The sequence below is a fragment of the Hyperolius riggenbachi genome, chromosome 1 (genome assembly GCF_040937935.1).
Source record: "Hyperolius riggenbachi isolate aHypRig1 chromosome 1, aHypRig1.pri, whole genome shotgun sequence".
Taxonomy (NCBI): Eukaryota; Metazoa; Chordata; class Amphibia; order Anura; family Hyperoliidae; genus Hyperolius; species Hyperolius riggenbachi.
This window is the reverse complement of record NC_090646.1, coordinates 417,393,662-417,418,009: the sequence shown is the minus strand read 5'-3', so window position 1 is coordinate 417,418,009 and position 24,348 is coordinate 417,393,662. Positions and strand designations below refer to the sequence as shown.

Here is a 24,348-nt window from a genome sequence, read left to right as displayed (position 1 = left end):
CACCAGTATAAGTAGCCACTCCCCTAGTTTAGGTAGCCAGATTAGCTTAGTACAGGTAGCCAGATGACCTCCCCCATCCCCAGTATAGGCTGCCAGGTGCCTCCCATCCAGTCCAGTATAGGTAGCCATATTCCCCCTAGTATAGGTAGCGGGATAACTCCCCCAGTACAGATAGTCAGATGTCCCTCTCCCCCCAGTATTGGTAACCAAATAACCCCCTCACCCGTAATAGGTAGCCAGATGGCACGCCCCAGTATAGGTAGCAAGATAAGGCATCATGCCCAGTAGAGGGGATCGACCAAGGATGCATGGGACCTGGCTTCCTCCTCAAAACTAATCTAATCAGCCAGGAAAAAAAGTTGCCTCTGTTCCTTACATGTCTTGTAGAACAGATTTGATCAAAGAGAAAAGGCAGACATTGTCCAAACTATCATTGTAGGTTGACTTAAGCTTGAAATCATTGTTTTGCTAAGGAATCCATCATTTGAGCTTTCAGTACTCTTGGGTAGATGTGGGAACTTCCCTTTGGCTGTGTGTGTGTGTGTGTGTGTGTAATGTACATGTATATAAATCAGACATGTTCCTCCACTTTAGGTTGGAAAGCTCATCAAACAAGCAGCTGGAAAGTCTAACCTTAAAAGAGTTACTCTCGAGCTTGGAGGGAAGAGTCCACTTATCATATTTGCAGATGCAGACAGTAAGTAACTGTTATGTCCTTTTCAAACAAATGCCTTAAAAAGCTTACTGCAGAAATGTTTACACATTTCAAAACTGAAAGGATAAGTGTATTTAAAGTATACTAAATCAACCCTAAATTAATCACCTGATCAAGAGTGCATTTAAAGTGCATTTTTGCGTTCCCCCCTAAAGATATCTTAAGACACCCGAGCTACCTACTGTTGAAATTCTATTAAAGAACAGCTAGAGAAAGCCAGATCCATGATGATTACCACTCCATGGGGTTGATTCATTATTGTTAGCGCAGCAAAACAGTGTGAGTAAGCTACTGTTACGTGGCTAGTCAATCACCGCGACTTTATGGGTGCTCCGGGCACGCTACGTGCATTAGTGGCAGTGTACGTTGCCTAGCACACAACCAATGTCTTCATTTGCCACGCGGTAGTGACGTATCGGCTACCGCGATACTTAACTAGCACGTCCGCTACTATGTAACTTGTAGCGGCAGCACTAGTGATACGTCACTACTGCGCGGCAAATTAAAGCATCGGCTGTTGCTAGGTAACGCATGCTACGCTGCCAATAGCGCGCACAGCGTGCCCAGAGCACTCATTTTTTCACATTTTTATTTTAGATTTTTATAAACACCAGAGCACTCATTAAGTCACATTGATTGACTAGTGCTCATAACAGAAGCTTACTCATGCTGCTTCGCAGTGCTATCAATGATGAATCAACCCCCATATGTCAATCGATATAAAAACAGGAAAACCTTGCGGTAATAGGTTATGCATGAATGGTTTGTTGTTTGTTGCTGCACCACTGTGTTGCAAAAGCTGTGCTAAACATAAGCTATTCATGCTAAAGTCTTATTTAAGTAAACAGTGCTACATCATCCATGCATTTCAGATCTGTTTGTCCCCGTGTTAAGCACAATTGTGAGTACAATGATGAGTGGCAAGAGAAAGTCCACACAAGAGGGACAGCAGTCAAGTGGTAAATGCTCACAGTTCTGCTTCACAAAGGGTCCAAGTCCATCAAACTCAAAAACCAACATGATCCTGCAGGCCACGTTTTTCACTGAGGATAATAAGCCCTCCAGAGTGGTGTCCTAAATACCACTTCACACTCCTCCTTTCTGTTTTGGGTACACTGCATCATCTTTTGCATTCATTGTAGCAACAGAGAGATTTGGTATATTTTTGATTGTTTACACTTCATAACCTCTAGATGATGCATGTTTCAGACAATTTTTGCATTATACAGTAACTCTTGGACTCGTGCCTGAATTCCTAGAAGAAATATATCTTGTTTGGACACAGTGACGTAACAATAGACCCTGCCAGGGAGGCAGCCATAGGGGGGCCCAGAAGCCACAGGGGGCCCAGTGGGGGGTAGGAGTTTGAGAGACTGACAACTAAGGGCATGGAGAGAAAACTCTTTCTGCTCTGTGTACCATTGCTCTAATCCTATACAATAAAATGCAAGTGTCCCTGCATCATCATCTGAATGGTTGTATGTCCCTGGCTTTTTTGTACTAAGCATGTGCGCAGCCAGGGCAGTTAGAACACAGGGCCGGATCTGACAGTTTGCTGTGTGTGGTTCACAGAGGTTCTCATTGCATTGTGGGAAATAACAGCTTTTTCCAACTGCCAAGCAAGCAGCTTCCTGCGTGCATATACTTCAGACAGTGGTGGGAAACGAGCAAGTGGGACGCATATGTGCGTGCATTGCAGGGGGTAGCGGCTGTGACCTAGCGACCGTTTTTTAACAGGCGCGCCTTTTTACTAGTGACTGTATAATTTCTTATCTGTGTGGTGGGCAGATGCAAACATTGGAATTTGTACACTGTCCCTGCTCCCTAGGGTTCGTAAGAAAAATATCTGTTTCAGCCTGCAGCGATATTCTGATGACTTCCTGTACAACGGTACAAGCAAAGGAGTCACAGGTTGAAAAAAGTTGTAGACTGGCCCTTATTCAGGCAGCCCTCGGAAGACATTCCTAGATTCTCATTTAACACACAGGCTCATGACCTTATGGTGTCTGGTTACAGACACAGTGGATAGGGTAAGATTGGTGTCTGACTGTGGATATCTCATCAAGAGCTTTTATCATACTGAGTCCAATATCTAATAACAGTAATAATCAGTGACATTCTGATTGTTTTGCCTAAGTTACAGTGAATATACTTTATGTTATGTTACAGCATATCATTGTCGTTCCTCCTCTTAGCATCTGCTTTCATGTAGTAAAATAATATGGCTGTGTGTGTATGCATGTACAGTACGTACAGTCAATGTATGTACAGTGTATGCATGTGTAGTGTGTGCATACTATTTGTGTGTTGGTGTGCATAGTGTGTGTGCATGCTGCCCCAGCCAGCCAATCAGCCCTCCACAGCACACTATCAGCACCCAGCTAGCACTCGTTTAGCTGTTGGCACCCAGCCACCCACACTTCTTTGTTTAGTCATACACCTGTCAGCACCAATTCACTTGCCTATCAGTGCATGCACGCACGTGCATGCACGCGCACACACACACACACACACACACACACACACACACACACACACACACACACACACACACACACACACACACATTTATTTTAAGCATGTATGAGAAAAGCAGAGATTTTACCAGTGGATGGAGGGGGGGTTGGGAGGTTGGCATCCTCACAAGTTTGCTTCAGGTGGCACAGAGTCTTAAGTCTAAGTGTTTTTATCTGCATGGGGAGAAAACATTCAAGTGTGCATGAATCAATTTACCTGTGCAGAAAGCTAGGTGGGGGGAGAGGGACATCCAAAGTTTTGCAGGGGGGCCCGGTGATTTCTAGTTACATCCTGTTTAATTTTCAAAAAATATATGAATTCTGATGCACCACTGTCTCTCACTCCCTTCAGTAATTTGGATTTTTTGTTTTTGCCTTTCAGTAAATGCTGCAGTAGAGTGCGCCCACCATGCTTTATTTTATCATCAAGGCCAGTGCTGCATAGCTGCATCTAGGTTATTTGTGGAAGAGTCAATCTATGATGACTTTGTGAAGAAAAGTGTTGAACTGGCAAAGAAAAGGGTTCTGGGGGATCCTCTTAAACCTGGAACACAACAAGGTCCACAGGTGAGTGGGTCACAGTATAGTGTCACCCTCCATTCTACCCTTATTTCCTGAAGCAGCAGGCGAGAACACGAAACTGTTCCAAGAATTTCATGTCTTGCAAAGAAAAGGCAGTGAAACTGAAAACTCAATTTTTAGCCTTGACAATCCTTAAAGCTAATGTGAACCCATATTTAAATAAAAAAAGGTCAGATACTCACCTAAGGAGCGGGAAGGCCTAATGAGCCTTCCCTCTCCTCTGCCGGTGCCCTCGGTGCTGCACTGGCTCCCCCATTCGCATCCGCCAGGGCGGGGATTTAGGAAGTCTTTGGGAGCCGAGTCCTCCCGAAGACAGGCAGCTCCATACTGCGCACGCGCAAGTGCGCCATAGAGGGCGCTCGCGCGTGTGCAGTGTAGAGCGGCCCGTCTTCGGGAGCACTCGGGCTCCCGAAGCATTTCCGAAGCCTCCCTTCGGCCGGGAAACAGCGGTATTTGACCGAAACGGTTGAATACCGCTACGGGGAGCCAGCGCAACGACGGGGACCGGGAAAGAGAGGGGATGCTCTATGGGACCTAGAGCCTCCCTCTCCTTAGGTGAGTATCTGATTTTTTTATTTAAATATGGGTTCCCATCAGCTTTTAGGAATCTTTTGTTATAGCATGCAGTATTGGAGGTTTGATCTTAGTAAGAAGCAGCTAGAAAACTCAGTATTTGTAACGCTGGGTGGTTGACTGAGCAATTAGTTACCTTTAGACCGAGCAGCACAAAAGTCTAAACCGCGTTACAACTCTTGAACTTTGACTGACCAATCACTGACCAATTTTACCACATCCATGTAGTATGAGGGTTTACCTACACAATTTGCTCATAGTATTCAATATCTGTTGACTCTCATACTACATGGAGGTGGTAAAATTGGACGGTGATTGGCCGATCATAATTGAAAGTGTGTATCAGGCTTTAGGCCTTGGACACAAGGACATCCGATTTTTATTGGCCGATCACTTGCCAATTTCACCACCTCCATGTAGCATGAGAGATTTCCTACATAATGCACAGGGAAGTGGTAAAATTGGCAAATGATTAGCTAATCAGAATTGGATGCGCATACCAGGCTTTAGACTTTTGTCATACAAAACAATCAAGATTGTGTCAGGTGACTAGCTCATGTGCGTATAAGAGTCTTTCAGTGTCTGCAGACTGGTTGCTGGTTACCAGACATGCTGGAAATTCATGTGCTGAGAGCAGGCATTATCTTTGTGGTGAAGGTAATTGAGCACCACTGGTGTGGAAGCATTTACTGCCAGAGGGTCCTAAATGGTTTAAGACCCGCAGATGTGAGTGACTTATGCTTGTTTTATGCTCTGATTTTTAACAATAAAATGAATTGATTGTCTAGCACTGAGGGAGTCCCTCCTCTTGTTTATATCTCCTTAAATGTGAGAAATCTATGAGACTGGGGGAGACAGTAGAGGAGTGAAGAGCACCCGGCAGCAGGCAGTGGAGGAAAGCAGGACATGCGGTTACTGTACAAGGATACAGCACTGCAGGGCATTTTTCTACATTTCTGGTGACTGTGTTTGGGATGGAGTCTACCTGTTGGCAGCTGGTCTGATTGTATCTGCTGAAGGCAATGGTAATAAATTGGGTGCCTGTGCCTTGTGTTACTGTGCTGCAAATCCATGGCCAACCAATACTATTTCCCATTGCAGCTTGCTCCTCCATGTCACCCCCTTCCCTCTCTATAAGGTAAAATAGGTTGCTCAGAAGAAAGCTGTGTGGGTTGTTTGTCTGAGACCCCTGTCACCCAAAACCATCACAAATGTCTATGGTGAGTACTAGGCCTTAGTAGGGTTACATAAGGGTTACATAAGCTCCAAAGCACTAATTCTGAAAAAATGAAATGACTCCATCACCGGCAGTGCTATACCACACTAGATGCTCTCTTCTTGCCATAGTAAGAGCTTTTTTTTCCAGATAGCTTGAGCCGTAGAAATAAAGCACAGTTTAAGGATGAGTCACTTGGTGTGTTACTGAAAAAGTGCCACATAATCAAACCCATGGTGTTGTAATTATACATCCAAGTAAGAGTTGTTGCATCAGTACTGTGTGAATTTTCCAGGTTCCCAGGCTTTCTATACGTAGGGATCAAAATGTGCAAGAAAATAACTAGTCTAGCTCTTGGCCATGGTCCAAGGTGTTGTGTTCAAACCTTGGTCTAGCTACATGATTAAACATACCGCTTGAACAGCTACTAAAAAGGAAAACCCTTATGTGTACATCTTTTATAGAGAAGAAGATAAGATACCCATATCTTGCTAAAAAGGGATTATGTATGCCATAGAACTTCAAGTCTGTTGTGTGTGATATTTTAACAAGCAGGCCAAATTGTGTTTTTTTTTAGCTTTCTTTCTAATAGGTGTCTAATCAGACTATCACCATAGACAGAGAAAGATCTCAGTAATCCTCTTTTAGTAGTGAGCATTGATACCCCTCCCGGTTTCAGATGCATGAAATGTGTTTTACAAAGGGGAAAGAAACTCTGTGAATTATGCATTTTATGTTTTTGTGGGATGTATGTTGCTTTTTTATCACACTACACTATAGAATGGCTTTTGATGTTTTGTTTTTGCAGTAAGTTTATAAGATGAGGTTTCTAAAGGTGCTCATACTTCAAGCGAATTTAGAGGCTGATCGACCAAGAGACCGATTTCTCTCTGATTGAATCTGATCAGAGAGAGATCTGTTCGCTGCCATAAACCGCATTTGTTATACTCCATTATTGCATGCTGTTACTGCAGTACACCCGTCAAGAACGTCAGCCCGAGATTTCACAGCATGTCCAATGAATACATTCAACCATTTTCGGGCTGCTCTTGGCAATAATAATTATTGCATCGGATGGTCAATCTGCCACCAAGTTGACAGCCACCTTTAGACTTTTAATTATTGTTTTTTACCATTTCTTTACATAAGCTCTTAATATGGTGTGAGCTTTTGTATGGTAGTATTGCGCAGCAAATTCACAATTATGATGTGAAATTGTAATGTGAAATTTCAAACTATTTTCAAGTTAATTTTGCATGTAATCCTAATTAGAATGCGGAATTCCGCATTGACTCGTAATCTCATGAAATATTTATCTATTTGAAAATGCTATTGTCTTAATGCATTTGGTAAACATAGATTTCCGCATTCATGGCCATACATTTTCGCACATATACTAATTTATGCGAAAATATATTAAAAACATTAATTCCATGGATGTCATTTTGCATAACGGCAAATCAAGATTAAAATTGTAACGTGCACGTAGAGATGCAGCAGACTGTCATTTCTTCGCCGTCACACGGCGATCCTCCTCCCACTCACCCCTAACCCCTTCACTCTCCAGCAGCATAGGCCAATGGCGAGCATGGTGGGTGGGGTTTCCTGGTAATATCACGGAAGCCCATACACGCCACCTTTGCCCTGGACATACGCACGTGAGCAAGCGCCATACCGGCGCGAAACTGCTGTTGCGCCGTCCATTCACCCCCTGGTCACCCTCCCTCACCCGTCCTCATCAAGACCCTGAATCAGGTCAGATCCATCCACTTTTGTCACTGCAATGTAATGGACTATTTAACTGTAGGCTCATCAAGGAAATAAATGCAAGTTGTGAAGCTGTGCACGGACTGCCTTGCTTGTACTGGAGAATACTGTATTGTTTGTACTACCCCGAATGCACGCTCCCTTTGCACTCCTTAAGCATACACAAGTGGAGTGGGACGGAGACAATACTACAGGGTGCAGCAGACCTTATCATGCCTTTAATACCGAGTGCCAGGCACAGAAGCTCTCTTTATGTACTATAATGTTAACTATATGGCAGTGATCTTACTATGCAAAACGTGCTACATGCAGAATTTTTTTTGCGTTTTCTGAGTGGTCAGGATTGCAATGTAGTTCAATCGCAATCGCTCAAAAAACATGAACATTTCCAGTGATTTTTACACGTTAATCGTGTAAAAATTGCAGGTACAAAACGCCAGCGCTAATCGCTAGCGTTTTGGTTTGTAAGTGTGAATGGGCCCTTAGCCTTTAGCTGTAAAGGAAATCTATTTTTGTTCTACATTTTGTTGTCGTGCATACATTCCACAACGATCCTGACAGGTACTGTGAGATCATGGTTGTCAAAGTGTTTGCTAGTCAGTTGCAAACAAGTGTTCTTTTTCTTTGCACCTTATTACTCTATATAGTAAATAAAGCTACATACTCACATGCAATAACCGTTGGCCAAAATGTCTGATAACGACCGTTTCATCCAACGATCGTTATGTGTGTACAGCGGTTGACAATCAATCTTAAAGAGGAACTCCAGTGAAAAAAAAAAATTAAAGTGCTTAATTTTTACAACAATTATTTATAAATGATTTAATCAGTGTTTGCCCACTGTAAAATCTTTCCTCTCCCTGATTTACATTCTGACATTTATCACATGATGACATTTTTACTGCTGGCAGGTGATATGTCTGCGAAAAGAGATAATGCATTTTTGGCAGTTAGAAACAGCTGTTATTTCCCACAATGCAACAAGGCTCCCACATTGTGATGTCACCCTGGTGCTGACATCACACTGTGGGAAGGGTTTTACCACAATATCAGCCATACAGACCCCCATGATTATCCGTTTGAGAAAAGGAAAAGATTTATCTTGGGAAAGAGGTAAAGAAAAGCTATTGATTGGGATGAAGATCAATCCATGGTTACAATTCCTATTTAACCAATCGAAATGCTACCTTCAAGCCCTGCTAACAGATTATTATTATTAATTTATAAACCGCATATTCCATGGTGCTACTTATATCTGTTCTGTCGTCCGCCAATTGTTGTCCATCTGCCCCCCTCCATAGCAACAGAACAAATCGCTAGCCTCAAGGATAGCTGTGTTTATACAGCATTGCTCTCATAATAGTCACTCGATGGATGGTTTCCCAATTCCCGATAAGTGACAATTCACGCATGAGTGTACTTAGCTTAAGACTTATTTAGAATTCAACAGCGGAAACAATTATAGCCATTGGGGGTGCTCATAATGGGTCAATAACGATTACGCCTGTAATTACACAATTATGTGTTATTTTGGCGTTCAATGCATAAAAATATTTGCATCTATTCGCCAGTGTTCTGCGCATGCACAGCTATTAAACATTCAATGCAATAAACGCGTTTGTATATAAATAATTAGTGTTCACCAGCAGTATACTGCACACGCGCGGCTATTTAAATATTCAATGCGAAAAATCCATTTGTATGCATAAAAATGTTTGGGAACGAAATTAGGTGTAAATTATGCTATTATGCATAATTATGGTTAGTGATTAAGTTTGCATGCAACATTTTTACACGTAATTCACAAATTCCGGGTTATGATTACGATACGTATTTGTGAATTACAATGTGTAATTATGCATAGGCGTAATATCTGCTGTGCCCACCACTAATAGCCATGTGTTCACCTGCTAAACAAGTATAGGCATATCTTCCTTATGTAACAAATATAGCCACGCACTTCTCCCATGATAAGTAAGGCCATGTCCCGCTAAGTATTGCCATGATGGCTACATGTTGTTCCCCTAAAACAGTATTCCCATGCAGTCCCGTAAAGTAGGGTAGTATAAAGGGCTGTGAAAGATGTCAGCAGTCAGCACTATAGAAATACTAAACAAATAAATGCAAGAACAGTGTCTCTACACTATAGTATGGGATGTGTTTTTGTTTAGAAAGATCTCCTTACTAAATTCCACTAAATTCCAGTAATTGTTATGCCTCAGAAATAGAGCAGCAGCTCAGTCACGCATAGCACTTTTGTACCTATTCCCATTATGCAGGGTATGGACTGCCTGTTGTAAAGCCTGCATCAAGTTACTAGTCAAACAAATTAAAATGAATTGTTATGAATGAAACCTGAGATTGAGAAAAGAAAGAATTATATGTTCTGCTAATTCACGTAAATTAAAAGCTCACACCATATCTATAGGGCGAGTTTTAGAGTTACTTTCCTGACAAATTGTTCATGTTAAAAGCCGAAAGTAAACATTAAATTCCGAAACGCTTGAACAGAAGAACAGGGATATTCGTGGGAAAACTTGGAGCGCTATCGCATAATGCCCTGGGGCTCCGCATTAGTTGATCAATAGCTTAACCTACTCCTGCTATCCTCCTATTTAGGAAGACACCTCCAAGGGACTTGTGCCTCTGCTCCAACTTCTGGTTAATGTTTTAAGAACCCTCTAAATGCCTTCTGCTTGAAGTTTCATATGAGTGCCACTGTTCAAATGATCTACCACAAGCTTATTGACTAACTCATTTACATGCAAGGCATGACAATCTAAATGTGTGGGGTCCACTACTGGAGGAAATTGGAGTGTCCACTCTGCATCCAGATGCATTTAATAATATGAACAATTGAATGGTGTCTGCCTGAGAATTCCCCTTTGATGTATATATAGCCACATACACAGTGGGTGCGGGGTGGGCATCGAAAAAACTTAGAGCCTTCAGGCCCTGCCTTAGATTTCGCAACACCGTAAATGAAACTAGACTTGGTTCCCCAAGATTTCATCCATCCCTGTCCCTGAAGATCACAATGCTGCTACCGAGATAAGAGATGTGCCCCCACTGTAAAGGTAGACAGATCTGTCCCAGACTTGTCAGAGGATTATATATAATTCCATAATTCAGATAAAGATATGTTGCTGCTACATATATTTGTCTTGAATTACCGGTATGAACAATGTTTTCACTTAGGACTTTACTATTGCTCACTGTACCCTTTCTGGAATGTTTCATCATTTTTTCAAGGGATGAACTTGCTTTTATTGATGATTATGCGTTATGTGGCACTATTTTTGTGAATAACCTACTTTTTTTTTTTTGCATCTTTATATATACTTTTTTTTTGCATTTCACTAGCTCTTGACAGACTGACCCCAGTTGAGGATCAGAGACAGAACAGGAGAAAATACTTTTTTAATTTGACCAACAGTTTTTGAAGAATTCTCTGTATGGCAGCATGTTTTTAAATACACAACAAAGTAATATGTACAAGGTTGCTGTCCGGAGTCCCAGTAATTCCCCTTCATAATTCTGTCACAGTATGTAACATTACAGGACTGCACAAAGCTGTGCAGTTAAGAAATTCTATATTTCCCAAATAGTCCTCCAAGCCACCATAAAATAGCCCTTTCCTACCATTGTATGCATTTTCATTTTCTTATAAATGGCAACATGCTCATGAGATGTGAAGCGCTTCCCATGCCACTATGTTGCATTTAGCTGCTTCTATCTATCATGAATAGTTTTAGATACAAGATGTTGCATAATAGAGTTGCAATAGATCGCTTTTAGTACTAAAAATGACATCCTTACTAGTAAAAAATACATTTTAAGAAATATTAATAAACAAACACAAACATGATATCTTACCTGGCTTTATATTTAAGTTCATAAATAATCAAGCAAACTGCTTCCACAATTAAAGTAAAATGTTTTAATCTTCCATCCATAGGAAGGGGATAAGGCGATGCCTAGGGTATGATAAAACTATGTTATAAGCAACTAAAATGAAAAAAGTTTGAGGTGGCTTACCTCAATGAAGACATGTTCAAATAATTTGTAACATACATTTAATGTGCACTTGGCAACGAGTTTCATGGGTCTCAGCCCACTTCCTCAAGCCGAATACGATTGACGGTGATAGTTTTATCATACCCTGGTCACCTCCTTTCCCCCTTTGTGTTACCAACCCACCTTCAGGAGGGGTATTCTATTTGGCCAGGTGGCCTAACACCACCTTTGCAACCATCTAGAACTTTTTGTACAAGAGAGCGACTGCATTCAGCCTGGCCAGTCACCCGAGTGGAGTCGGGTTCATGTTTCTCTACCTGCCCACAGTGGTTGGTTGCCCGTCTGCAACCTTCCTTTGTGAGTACTTTTCTTTGACTCTACAATACTTTCTTATTGTTGTGACTTACTGCACCATTGGGGCTCCTGGTGTCTCTGTGTGTGTTTTTTTTGTTTTTATCCTAATCAGTAGCTTTTGCTAATCAGTATACTAGTTCCCCATCTGTTAGTTTAAATACATGTAATGTATGGAGGATTGCCAGGGGTGTAACCAGCAATCACAACTTCCCATGTCAAATTTTTAATAGAGCCTCCACCCAAACACTACTGTATTATTTGGTGTACCTCTCTAGTAAATGTACACATCAGCATTTTTCTTTTTCATTTTTTCATTTGCACACTATTTAAAGAGACACGGAAGCAAAAAAAAAAAAGATGATATTATTATTTGTATGTGTAGCACAGCTAAGAAATAAAACATTAAGATCAGATACATCAGTGTAATTGTTTCCAGTACAGGAAGAGTTGAGAAACTCCAGTTGTTATCTCTACGCAAACAAGCCATTAAGCTCTCCGACTAAGTAAAGACCCATACACACGTCAGATTTTTCTGACCGACGGGTCGTTTGAACGTCCCGTCGTTCAGTCTTTCGCACGCGGAATCAGACGTGTGTACGGATTATCGTTCGCGTGATAAGACAACCAGTCTTATCACCCGAACGATAGTCTGTACACACGTCGGATTTGACGTGCGAACGACTGAACGATGTAACGTTCAAACGACGGGTCGTTCGCAAAAATCCGACGTGTGAATGGGCCTTTAGTCCTGGAGAGGGCTGTTATCTGACTTTTATTATCTCAACTGTTCCTGGACTATTTACTTTTCCTCTGCTAGAGGAGAGGTCATTACTTCACAGACTGCTCTGAAAGACTCATTTTGAATGCTGAGTGTTGTGTAATCTGCACATATTATAGAATGATGCAATGTTAGAAAAAACACTATATACCTGAAAATAAAAGTATGAGAATATTTTCTTTGCTGCTAATCTTCTAGTAATTATTCATAGTACACAACCAATTCACTATATCATATTTTTTTTTCGCTTCAGTGTCTCTTTAAAGTAATTTAATTTGGTGGCTCAGCTTCTTTGAAATTGCTGCCACTGCTTGTGTATTTCCTGGTTCACTAAATCCATCACCATTGCACACCTCGACATCGCACCATTTCCACCCTCAGACCATTACCTTCTCGCCTTCAACCTCCTCACGGAAGGCACCTCCAAACTACCCATCCACCCACCTGGTCGATGGCAGCGAGACCTACGCAAGCTCAACCCTGGCGTCCTTGCTGGCTCCCTCCATGGCCTATCCTCCACTCTCCCCACCCTAACCTGTCCTAATCTTGCTGCAGCTCAGTATCACCAAATTCTCTCATCAGCCCTAGAGAAAGCTGCTCCACCAATATTCCGCCGCAACCGACCCCCTAACCCCCAGCCCTGGCGCACTACCCATATTCGCATCCTCCAGAGGAAAACACGCGCCACTGAACGAAAATGGCGGAAAACTCGACTAAACCAGGATTTCCTACAGTACAAGACTAACCTGCAGCAGTTCCACACTGCCCTTGCTCATGCGAAGCAGGAATACTTTACCAAGCTCATCGGAGCACAAGCTTCCAATCCCCGGCGTCTTTTTAGCACCTTCAACTCCCTGCTTAAACCCACCCCCCCACCTTCTGTTTCCTCCCTCTCTGCCACAGATTTAGCCACCCACTTCACCAACAAAATAGTCTCCATCCGTCAGGAAATATCCAATCTTCAATCTTCACCTCCCACCCGCTCACAACCTACTCCTTCTCCACCCTATCCTCCCCTCACCTCCTTCACTCCTACTACCACTGAGGAGGTCAACCACCTACTGCAGACTTCCCATACCACTACCTCCCCCCTTGACCCTATCCCTTCTGATCTACTTCAGCCTCACTTCACGGATCTGGCCCCAGTCCTCACTACCATGTTTAACCTCTCCCTATCCACAGGCACCTTCCCCTCAGACTTCAAGCAGGCCACTGTACTGCCTCTGCTTAAGAAACCCTCCCTCGACCCCTCGCTACCCTCCAACTACCGCCCGATCTCCCTCCTCCCCTTCGCCTCAAAACTCCTTGAGCGTCTGGTTCACAAACGCCTGACCCAGTACCTCAATGCCAACTCACTACTAGACCCACTGCAATCTGGATTTCGGCCTGCCCACTCAACCGAAACGGCTCTCACCAAAGTGGTCAATGACCTTGCCTTAGCTAAAGCTGAAGGTAAATACACCATTCTCCTCCTCCTTGACCTTTCAGCAGCTTTTGATACAGTAGATCATCCCCTACTCCTCCAGTTCCTCCAATCCATGGGCATTCACGATCTCGCCCTGACCTGGCTTTCATCCTACCTCTCCAACCGCTCCTTCACGACCTCCTTCAATGAGTCCTCGTCCACCCCCAACCACCTCTCGGTGGGAGTCCCCCAAGGCTCGGTCCTTGGCCCCCTACTGTTCTCCCTATACACATCCTCCATTGGCAAGGTTATCTCCTCCATGGGTTTTAACTATCATCTGTATGCAGATGACACCCAAATTTATCTCCACACCCCTGACATATCCACCACTACCATGGACAAGGTCTCCTCCTGCCTATCTGCCATCTCCTCCTGGATGTCCGCTAGGTTCCTGAAACTAAATCTAGACAAAACGGAATTTATGATCTTCCCACCCCGGTCATCCCTGGACTTCCCAGATGTGCAGGTCACTGTTAACCACACTACTATTCACCCTACCTCTCAAGCCCGCTGTCTGGGTGTCACCCTGGACTCCGCACTCTCCTTCACTCCCCACATCCAAAACCTCACAAAGTCCTGCAACTTCCACCTCCGTAACATCTGTAAGATTCGCCCTTTCCTGACCCCTGCCACCACCAAACTCCTCATCCATGCCCTCATAATTTCCCGCCTCGACTACTGCAATGCCCTTCTGTCTGGACTCCCTAAGACCCGAATAGCCCCACTGCAGTCCATCATGAATGCGGCTGCCAGAATTATCCACTCCTCCCATCGCTCCACCAGGGCGGCTCCCCTCCGTGAATCCCTCCACTGGCTTCCTATCCAGTCCAGAATCAGATTCAAGATATTGTGTCTGACCTACAAATCCATCCACAAAACCTGTCCAACCTACATTTCTGATCTTACTCAGAGATACACACCAAGCCGGTCACTCCGCTCCTCCAATGAACTTCGCCTGACCGCCCCCCGCATCACCCAGTCCCATGCACGCCTCCAAGACTTCTCAAGAGCCGCTCCGACACTATGGAACTCCCTACCTCCACCCATTAGGGCAGCCCCCTCCTTCAACACCTTCAAGAAGGCCCTCAAAACTCACCTTTTCACTCTTGCCTACCACCCCTCACAATTGCTCTAAACCCACAGCCGAACTCTGGTCCCCTACCTTTCGTGTCCCTACCTCTCCCTCTAGATTGTAAGCCTTTGGGCAGGGTCCTCCTCCTTTTGTGTCCTACCTGATCATGCACCTCTATTACTGTGCACCCATGCTATGCATTTGAGTGAACCTAACTTGCCTAACTCCATGCTCCCATCCAGTGACTGACTAAGCATTACCTTGTACTCATACTGTGCTGTGTGATCTGGTTTTCTTGTATTCCTGTGTTGTCATATTGCTGTATGTCACCCCTAAATATTGTCTGTAACCTAAATAAATGTCCAGCGCTGCGTAATATGTTGGCGCTTTATAAATACAACAAATAAATAAATAAAAAATTCTGAAGGCTTCTGTTTACTTAAAGATCCTATACACAGTTAGATTGCCATCCAATGTGGTAAACAGATCAATCCCGCTCTGATTTGAATCTGATCAGAGAGGGATTGAATCCCCCCATACACTGCACACAGATTTTCAATAGATTTAATCATGAAATCTACTGAAAATCTATCAAACATGCATTGTCAGAGCTTGTTGGATATGCTCTTGAGGTTAAACTCCCCTCTGAGTACGAGCATAACCAAACTACACATGGGCAAGCACAGCCTGCTGTAAGCTGAAACCAATGAGGAGAGTGAGGAAGTGGAGAAGAAGGTTCCGGCCACTGGCAGTAGGGTCGAAAAGGAGATGGGAAGTGTCTGGACCCAGGGGCGTAGCAATAGGGGGTGCAGAGGTAGCGACCGCATCGGGGCCCTTGGGCCCCCGAAGGGCCATCCCTCAACTACAGTATTAGCTCTCTATTGGTCATGTGCTCATAATAATCACTTCTATAGACACTTTGAATACTGGTAATCATTAACAAACTGTTCCCCGTCCCCTTCTTGTACCTCTGACACTGTAGTTGCCATTGGCAGGTTTTGGTACGCGGTATCAATTGTTATATATAGAGTGCCTGGGGGGGCCCCATTGTAAAACTTGCATCGGGGCCCACAGCTCCTTAGCTACGCCACTGTCTGGACCATTCAGATATTTCCCTCTACTTTGGCAAGTATCTAACCTACAGATCTCTTTGAATTATAATGCTACAGACAGGGCCGGATTTGTACTCTTTACCGACCAAGGTCACTGTCACTAGCCGCCCCCCCTTCAGTATAGGTGGCCAGGTGACCCCTTCCCTTTAGTACAGGTAGCCTAATAATCTCCCAGTACAGGTAGCCCGATGACCCCTCCCCCATTTCCATCCAGTATAGGTAGCCAGATGACTCCCTTAATTCCTCCCCCCCTCTTCAGTATAGGTAGCCAGCTTGCCTTCACGCCGCAGAAGCCATCAGTGTTACTCATTTCTCCACTCGTCTCCAGTGCAGAAGCTTCCTCTTCCTTTCCGTCTCCAATGCTGCCCAAGTCCATAGCTGCCGGCCACAATGCAAGCGTGCACAGAGAGCAAGATGGCTGCTGCACAGGTGGCTAGCAGCAGAGTACTGTGATCAGGTGCTTGCCTGATCTCTCTGCATTGCAGCATGTGCAAGCTTGCACCGGTTTAGCCTACTGCTTTGGTGCCCTTGCTCCTGTGGTGCCCTAGGCCATGGCCTAGGTGGCCTTGTCCTAAATCCGGCCCTGGCTACAGATGCTGAACAGTGCCATGGCTAATTATCAACAGGAGTGTATCATTTTACTAATTTCAGACCAGACACACTGGGTCAAACTATGGATGCCTATGTTTATGTAAATCATTTTCATGTTTTAGTCACCATCTCAAAAATAACAATTCTCCACAATGATCTATTACAGATTGACAAGGAACAGTATGACAGAATTCTTGACTTAATTGAAAGTGGCAAAAAAGAAGGAGCAAAGCTGGAATGTGGAGGTGGCCCCTGGGGGGACAAAGGCTTCTTCATCCAACCCACAGTCTTCTCAGATGTCAAGGATAATATGCGCATTGCCAAAGAAGAGGTATGTTGAAATCAAAACAAATTACAATATGTGTCACTTCAGTATAGCTGTGTTCTGTTTCCACTTGTTTTGTTTTCTGTGTTACTAGAAAACATGTTCTCATTGAACGCAGCACAGGTCAGCCTGCGGGAGTGGGGTAGAGCAAGCAGATATTGGGAATTGTAGGATAAGTGAACAGGCAAAGAACAAGGGTGATGGTTTGGGCGGTAGGGGGATAATTAAAATGTTTGGAACAGGTGGCAAGGCATAAATATAGGTAGGAAGGAGAGGTAGAAAAAACTTGGGATGGAATGGAGAGAAAATAAGAAAAGGGCTCCCAACTGTGTTTCAAGATAGACTCTTGATGGATAGCTCAGGAATACCAGATGGCTCGTGGTGAACCAGAACCACTGATAATGAATAAAGGGCTAAAATAAACAATCCCTCTATTAAAAAGGAATGCTAAATGTAATTTTGCCTTTTTAAAACATAAGGTATTTGTGATAACTTCTGAATATGCATATCATCCAGAACCTCTAGTGTACAGTGGCGCTATAGCGAATACATTTTTCAGATGTGGATTGATGGGGCTCTGTAAAATGTATTAGCTATAGGTTCGCTGTACACCAGCGGTTCTGGATGTGTACCTTGCTTTCTGGGGCATAAAGAGATGATTTGCATATTCGGGGTGATGCAGCATCGGGCTGAACCAGACTTGCTCACTTATAGCTGAATTATCACACATGTCTTCTGTTTTAAGAATGCATAACTCAGTGAATAAAGGAGAATGTGGACGTGCGATAGTGACTGGTGGAACTCGTCCCATAGGTCTTATATTACAGCGGTGACACGCATAGGATCCCTGGACTTCTGGGTAAGTTAACCCCCCCCCCCATTCCGTGGTCACAGGTGCAGTAATTAATCTTCATTAGAATTCTGAATTCGAGTACTTCCGTACTTGAAAGCCCATCCTTGGTTATAACCACTGCAGCTTTTGCCTAGTCTGTTGTTATTTTTAGTGGAGATTTTCTAGAAAACAATGTGCCAAAAACATAACGCTCTAATTTATATTCTCTGTTTCACCTTGACAGATATTTGGGCCAGTACAACAGATTATGAAGTTTAAAACTTTGGATGAAGTAATTAAGAGGGCAAACAACACTACATACGGATTGGCTGCAGGTCTTTTCACCAAAGATGTTGATAAAGCAATAGTTGTCTCCTCTGCCCTTCAGGCAGGAAGTGTCTGGTAGGTGTTAGCAGGTTCTCGATCTCTCATATGTAAGACTGCATCAGTGCTGTAAAGGACATCCGATACTAAAAAATGAAGGGAAACGCACTACCTGTTTTTGTTACTAATGTTCTCCTTATTCAGGTTGTGCCCTCTGTTTGCCTCTATTCGCTGCTGTTCCACTGCTATGCTGTCTGTTTTCAGGCGTTAACTAATATTAGTCTTGACCTTTGTTCCAGAACTAATCACGCAGATGGCGCTGCCCTCACTCTCCATTGCTCTCCTCCTGCCTGGAGATCACTCACCCCACTCGTAAAAAACAGGCTTATGCGAACCCAGAAACTAGTAATGTATGCATATGACTGGATATAAAAATGTGAACCTAGTTACTTCCTCTCCAAGTCCATTAAAAAAGGAACTACCCAGGATTGAGCTTTGTCCAAATCAGTAGCTGATACCCCCTTTCCATTGTGAAATATTTTCCTTTTCTTAAATACATCATCAGGGACTTCTGTATGGCTGATATTGTGGTGAAACCCCTCCCACAGTGTGATGTCATGGCCTGGCCCTGAAAGTTTGATGTCTGTGAACCGCATTGCATTGTGGGAAATAACAGCTTTTCCAACTGCCCAAGCAAGCAATATCTCCCTCTTTGCCTTGGACTCTCCAAAACAAACATTCTGTACAGATCATCTAACAGGACTCAAGATGTCACCACCAGTGATAAATTGCAGAATTGAATTCAGAGAGAGGAAATATTTTACAATGGGCAAACACTAAATAAATAAGTTATACATTCATATTGTAGAAAAACAAGCAACTTTATTAATTATGTCATTTTCACTACAGTTCCTCTTTAAAGAACATCTGTAAATAAAAAAATCCCTCTGGGGATACTTATCTCAGAAGGGGAAAGCCTCTGGATCCTAACGAGGCTTCTCCCCTCCTCTTCTGTCCCTCCGATAGCCTGCCCGGGTCCCCCAAAGTGCGGCAAAGTAAATATTTACCTAGCGCAATCCTGTGCAGGCGCAATAGCTGCTCTTCCTTCTGGTTAAGGCGGAAATAGCCAAACCCAATCGATCCGTCTCTACTGCGCAGGCGCGAGTCCTTTTGTGCCTGCGCAGTAGAGCAGATACGAATGGGCTCAGCTATTTCTGCCTTAACACGAACAAAGAGCCACTACTGCGCCTGCGCAGGATCCCGGCAAGGTACATAAATCTTCTCTTGTCAGGCTTCTTGGAGGAGGATTCTGGGAGGATTCGGAGGAGCCAGCCAGTGCTGGATTGCCTGCAGCTGCAGGAGATGGGAAGCCTCATTGGGACCTGTGGTAAGTATCCCCCAGAAAGTGATTTTTTTTATTACAGGGTTTCTTTAAGGTTTTAGGGTTTTTTGCTCCAATTTACGAAATATCTTAAATTTGGGAAGATAATCCTCTTATATATGTTAGTATATTCTCAGTGCTGTTGTCCCCCCTCTCTCCTCCAATGTTAACAAAAGGTGTCACTGGTCTGTGGGTGTCAGTAATTGTACATGTGTATGCACCTTAACAGAGGAAAAGTGAACTGAGGGCAAGATCTTTGAGGTGTATCTAATTCTGTTATCTTCCCAATTTGCTTTTATTATTATTATTATACAAGTGTAGACTGAAAAGATTGCAAATAAATCAGTAAAAGTTTAATGACAGTGAAGATAATTGGACTATGTAAATAGTTAAATGATAGTGTTAACAGAATTGCTACCTATAATTGTCCTTGGCTGGAACTTAGAATTTAAATGAATTTGGCTCGCTTGTTTAATTACCCTGGAAAAGTCACATATTTTCCCAGAACTAGATATGTTGATTAACACCACCCTGCTCAGAAGTTGAATGTCGGTCCTTGAGCAAGAGCAACCTATAATTTTTCCACCTAGAATTGTACATCTCTTTTGTGGAACTTTTAGTATACACCAGTAGACTTGATCTTTGGCCACCTCTTTTGAAAAATGAAATGTAGATGTCAAATGGAAGCTTTCATAGTTGTATATTTTAAATAAATATTGAGAATATATTTTTAAGTTAAAGTGTATTAACCCCCCCTGATTTTCCTGAATGTATCAGTTTGGTTTGCACACAGAAGCTCCTTGTTAAAATAGGCATATCTCCTGCAGACAGGAATAAAATATCTGTAGTTCTGCTTTAGACGTGTTGAGGAAGGACTTTTTGAAAAGATGATAGCTTCATCTTGGAGAAGATAAAGAATAATGTGAATTTTGAACAAACAGAATGCTTTTGGTGCATGAAAATCATATTTCTGTCTGATACACTCATCTTTTTCACTGTAACAGGACTATAGAAAAGTGGGTATGCTGTAGCCAAAATTATAAAAAGCAGTTGTCTCTGTCCAAATTTTTATGGCTCTACCGTAACTGTACGTTTAGCGTGAGGGGGGAAAGCCGTGCTGCCGCTTGTCATCGCTTCTACACAACAGACCAGCAGATCAGTGTAGCATGTGTAACTCACCTGATTCCCGTGTGGGAATCCTCTCTTCTCTGCAATCTCCTGCAGCTCTACAATGAAGTGTTGATTTAAAGAGGAACTCCAGTAAAAATAATGTGAAAAAATTGCTTAATTTTGACAATATTTTTTCATATATGATTTAGTCACTGTTTGCCCATTGTAAAAGCTTTCCTCTTCCTGATTTACATTCTGATATTTATGACATTGCAAAATCTTTACTGCTGGCAGGTGATGTCTGTGGAAGGATATTCTACTTTTTTGGCAGTTGGAAACAGCTGTTATTTCCCACAATGCAACAAGGCTTCCTGTGGGAGGGGTTACACTACAATATCAGCCATACAGAGCCCCCCTGATGATTCTCTTTGAGAAAAGGAAAATATATCGCACGGGAAAGGGGGTATCAGCTACTGATTCGGATGAAGTTCGATCCTTGGTTACACGTCGGTCTCTCTTTAAAGAACCAGCGACACCCATGCTAACCTAGAAATAAAAAACACATATATAAGTAGATAAATACTACTTCTACTTACATAACAGATGTATTGTGCTATCCACATAATGATTCCTGTGAATTTTATTATGGAAAAGCAGAAAATCCTATTCTAGGCAGTGGCCATCTTGCCAAGCTAATGCTGACATCATATTCTCCCTGACTCTTGTTTTCCCCCCTCCCTTCTCTTGATCGTTGTGTATTAATTAGCTGCCCCCCCTCCCAGAGTCTTCAGACACTCCCACTGAGGTGTATACTAACAACTGCACTGTCTTTTTTTATTTACACATCCAATCACTGAGTCGCCTCAGCCTTGCTTGTAAACACAAGTAATCAGAGGGTGTTTCTGATAAGCAGCTAGGCAGGGAAATGAATGGAAGAGGAGGAATATATTATAGATAAAAAGAACTCCCAGCATTTAACTCTTTGGCACTGTTTGGCACTAGCACCAGTGCTCCTAAAGTATGTGATAACTACAAACCATAACAGCAGAAAAAGTTTTGCAAGTTTTGAATGCAGGATTAGCATCTTTATCACTTAATACACTCAGACCAGTTGCTGTTGAAATTTGATTTTTATGGTGACAATACCGCTTTAAGTCATGTTGTTTGAGCTCAGGCTGCACTAGTTGCAGAGTGTATTTAGCCTGTATACCTTCCTGTGTTTCCCATGCAAAGGATTGTCTACAAGGGTACTCTTTCTAGCCTCATCCTGAGAGATCATGCTCCTTTGATCTCTCCTCAAAGCCTTTATTAACAGAGGATAACAATTCAGCACAGAAAGTCAAAAGTCTCTGTTTTGATAAACGAGCCTCATGTTATGGCAGGAAAGAAACGTTTTCTTTATAATAACGGGATAGTTTTTCTCACTTCTTGATAATTCTGGGTTTTCATTTAAGAAACACATGGCAGAAGTTCAGAGAAGAGTATGATTAGGAGAGACTGGAACTTGGCGACACTGAATCTCTGAATGCTGCCCTTACTTCCACAGTCAACAATGTAAAAGAGAAAATTAATTAAAAGGAAAAAAAGTGCTGTATCAGATAACACTATCATTCTAGAATATAATGACTCCTACAATACAGAGCCAGATTTACTGAGGAAGGGTAGCATGGGGTCTATACACATCCGCTGTAGCAGCCAGGTAATGATCATCTTGTGCCTATAGGTATGTAGGTAGGTAAGTATGAACTATGTACTGGTCACAGGCTGCATTGAGTCACTGACAGACATCAATGTTACCTGTAGACTAATCCTAATCAGTACCAAACCAATGGCCGGATTTCATGCAAGGCCACAAAGGCCATGACCTAAGGCACCAGGAAAGCAAGGGGCGGGAGGATGGCAGCAGGGTGGCAGTAGCAGTTAGCCTGCTGAACATTTGTCCTGCTACACAGAGTTTGCACATAATGGTCGACGGCTACCAACAGACGTATCTGGCACACAGGAAATGAGCGAGCAGCGATCGGGCACTTACAGTGATCTCTGAGCTGCCAGTCATTCACCGAATGTGCTGCTCACCAAGGAGCATACAATCTAATCTTAATCTTATCTTTTATCATCAGCTTTGCCTTGGTGTCCCAGGCCTGTAGCTGAGTGTGTTATCAGGTGTTCAAACTAAGCAATGCACACTTTAAAGGTGGCCATACACTGGTCGATTTGCCATCAGATTCGACCAACAGATAGATCCCTCTCTGATCGAATCTGATCAGAGAGGGATCGTATGGCTGCCTTTACTGCAAACAGATTGTGAATATCGATTTCAGCCTGAAACCGATTCACCATCTGCTGAGCTGCCGCTGTCGCCTACCCCCCCGCCAGCATACAGTACCTGAAGCTGGCTCCCGGCATCTTCTCCGCATCGTCTACCTGCTGGCATCTTCTCCCATCACCTTCCGCATCACGACATCCGGCATCCAGCATCAGCGTATAACTTTCTGTCACTCCAGTGACAGCATAAGTTCAAATAGAGCGCCCTCTATTTGTACTTCTGCTGTCACTGCAGTGACACAGGAAGTTATACATGGATGCCGCCGGATGCCGCGATGTGGAAGGTGATGCGGAGAAGATGCCAGCCGGGAGGTGATGCGGAGAAGATGCCGGGAGCCAGCTTCAGGTAATGTATACCTGCGTCGATTGTACGCCGCTAGCGACACGCTCCCTACCCGCGGTTGATCGACGGTAATTTCCCGCTCAGAGCGATCAACAGGATCAATCTATTTCGGGACGAAATAGATCGAAATTTTGCGTTTAGCGTGAACGATGTGAAAGCAGATTCGATCCCAGTGATCGAATCTGCTGTCGATCGGCGGGTAATCGGCTAGTGTATGGCCGGCTTAAGGCACCAAACCTTATAGATGTGTCCATGTTACTGTAATTGGGATTCAGTAGTGTGAGTCAGACACCTGCAACAATCATGCAGTCAGCACAACCGATGTGCATACTAGTTCTAAAGTCAGCAGTTCTGAATGTGTGTAGCAATCAATTCCAGGTAGTCTCTTGCAAGCTTGTAATTGCTTCTAGCCTAATTCAACTTCATAAATCATAATGTGAGGTAGAATTCAGGCTGTCAACAAGGCAGCGAACTTAGGCCCCATCCTACAACTCCATCTAGTGGCAGAAATATTGAATTGATCCATATTTAGAGATTAAAAGAGGTCCATTTGAACTTTGAGATTGATCTACAGCAGGAAATAAAAGAAAGTGGTTTGATAAACCTCTTACATTAAATTACATTAACGTATAATACAGAGTCCAGACAGTTAGTGTATTTACAATGTTGTCAGGCCGGTCTGGTCAATAACTATCGTTCAGACTGTATCTATGCCCATATGACTGACCCAGAGCCCAGCACGTAACACCTGTGCAGGCTCCTGCCTAACACAAAATTACAAGACACCCTGCAGGTAGATGTAGCATGCAGTCTGACAGGCAGTTAATCCACCAGACAGGACCTGATAAATCTTGGCAATGCAGTATGGGCACAGTGTGTGTATATACAGTATCTATATATATATATATATATATATTAGTCACCTGAAGCCTAGTGGATGAGGCTATCTA

General features: G+C 43.2%; 1 protein-coding gene across 1 annotated transcript in view; it reads left to right on the top strand.

The window, feature by feature from the left end:
• Positions 1-24,348, top strand: part of ALDH1A1 (aldehyde dehydrogenase 1 family member A1) — a 150,790-nt gene that overhangs the window by 114,864 nt on the left and 11,578 nt on the right. The window contains exons 10-13 of the mRNA XM_068236458.1: positions 595-697; positions 3,614-3,798; positions 16,925-17,089; positions 18,160-18,317. Coding sequence (XP_068092559.1) covers positions 595-697; positions 3,614-3,798; positions 16,925-17,089; positions 18,160-18,317 — 611 coding nt within the window. The remainder of the gene's footprint in view (positions 1-594; positions 698-3,613; positions 3,799-16,924; positions 17,090-18,159; positions 18,318-24,348) is intronic.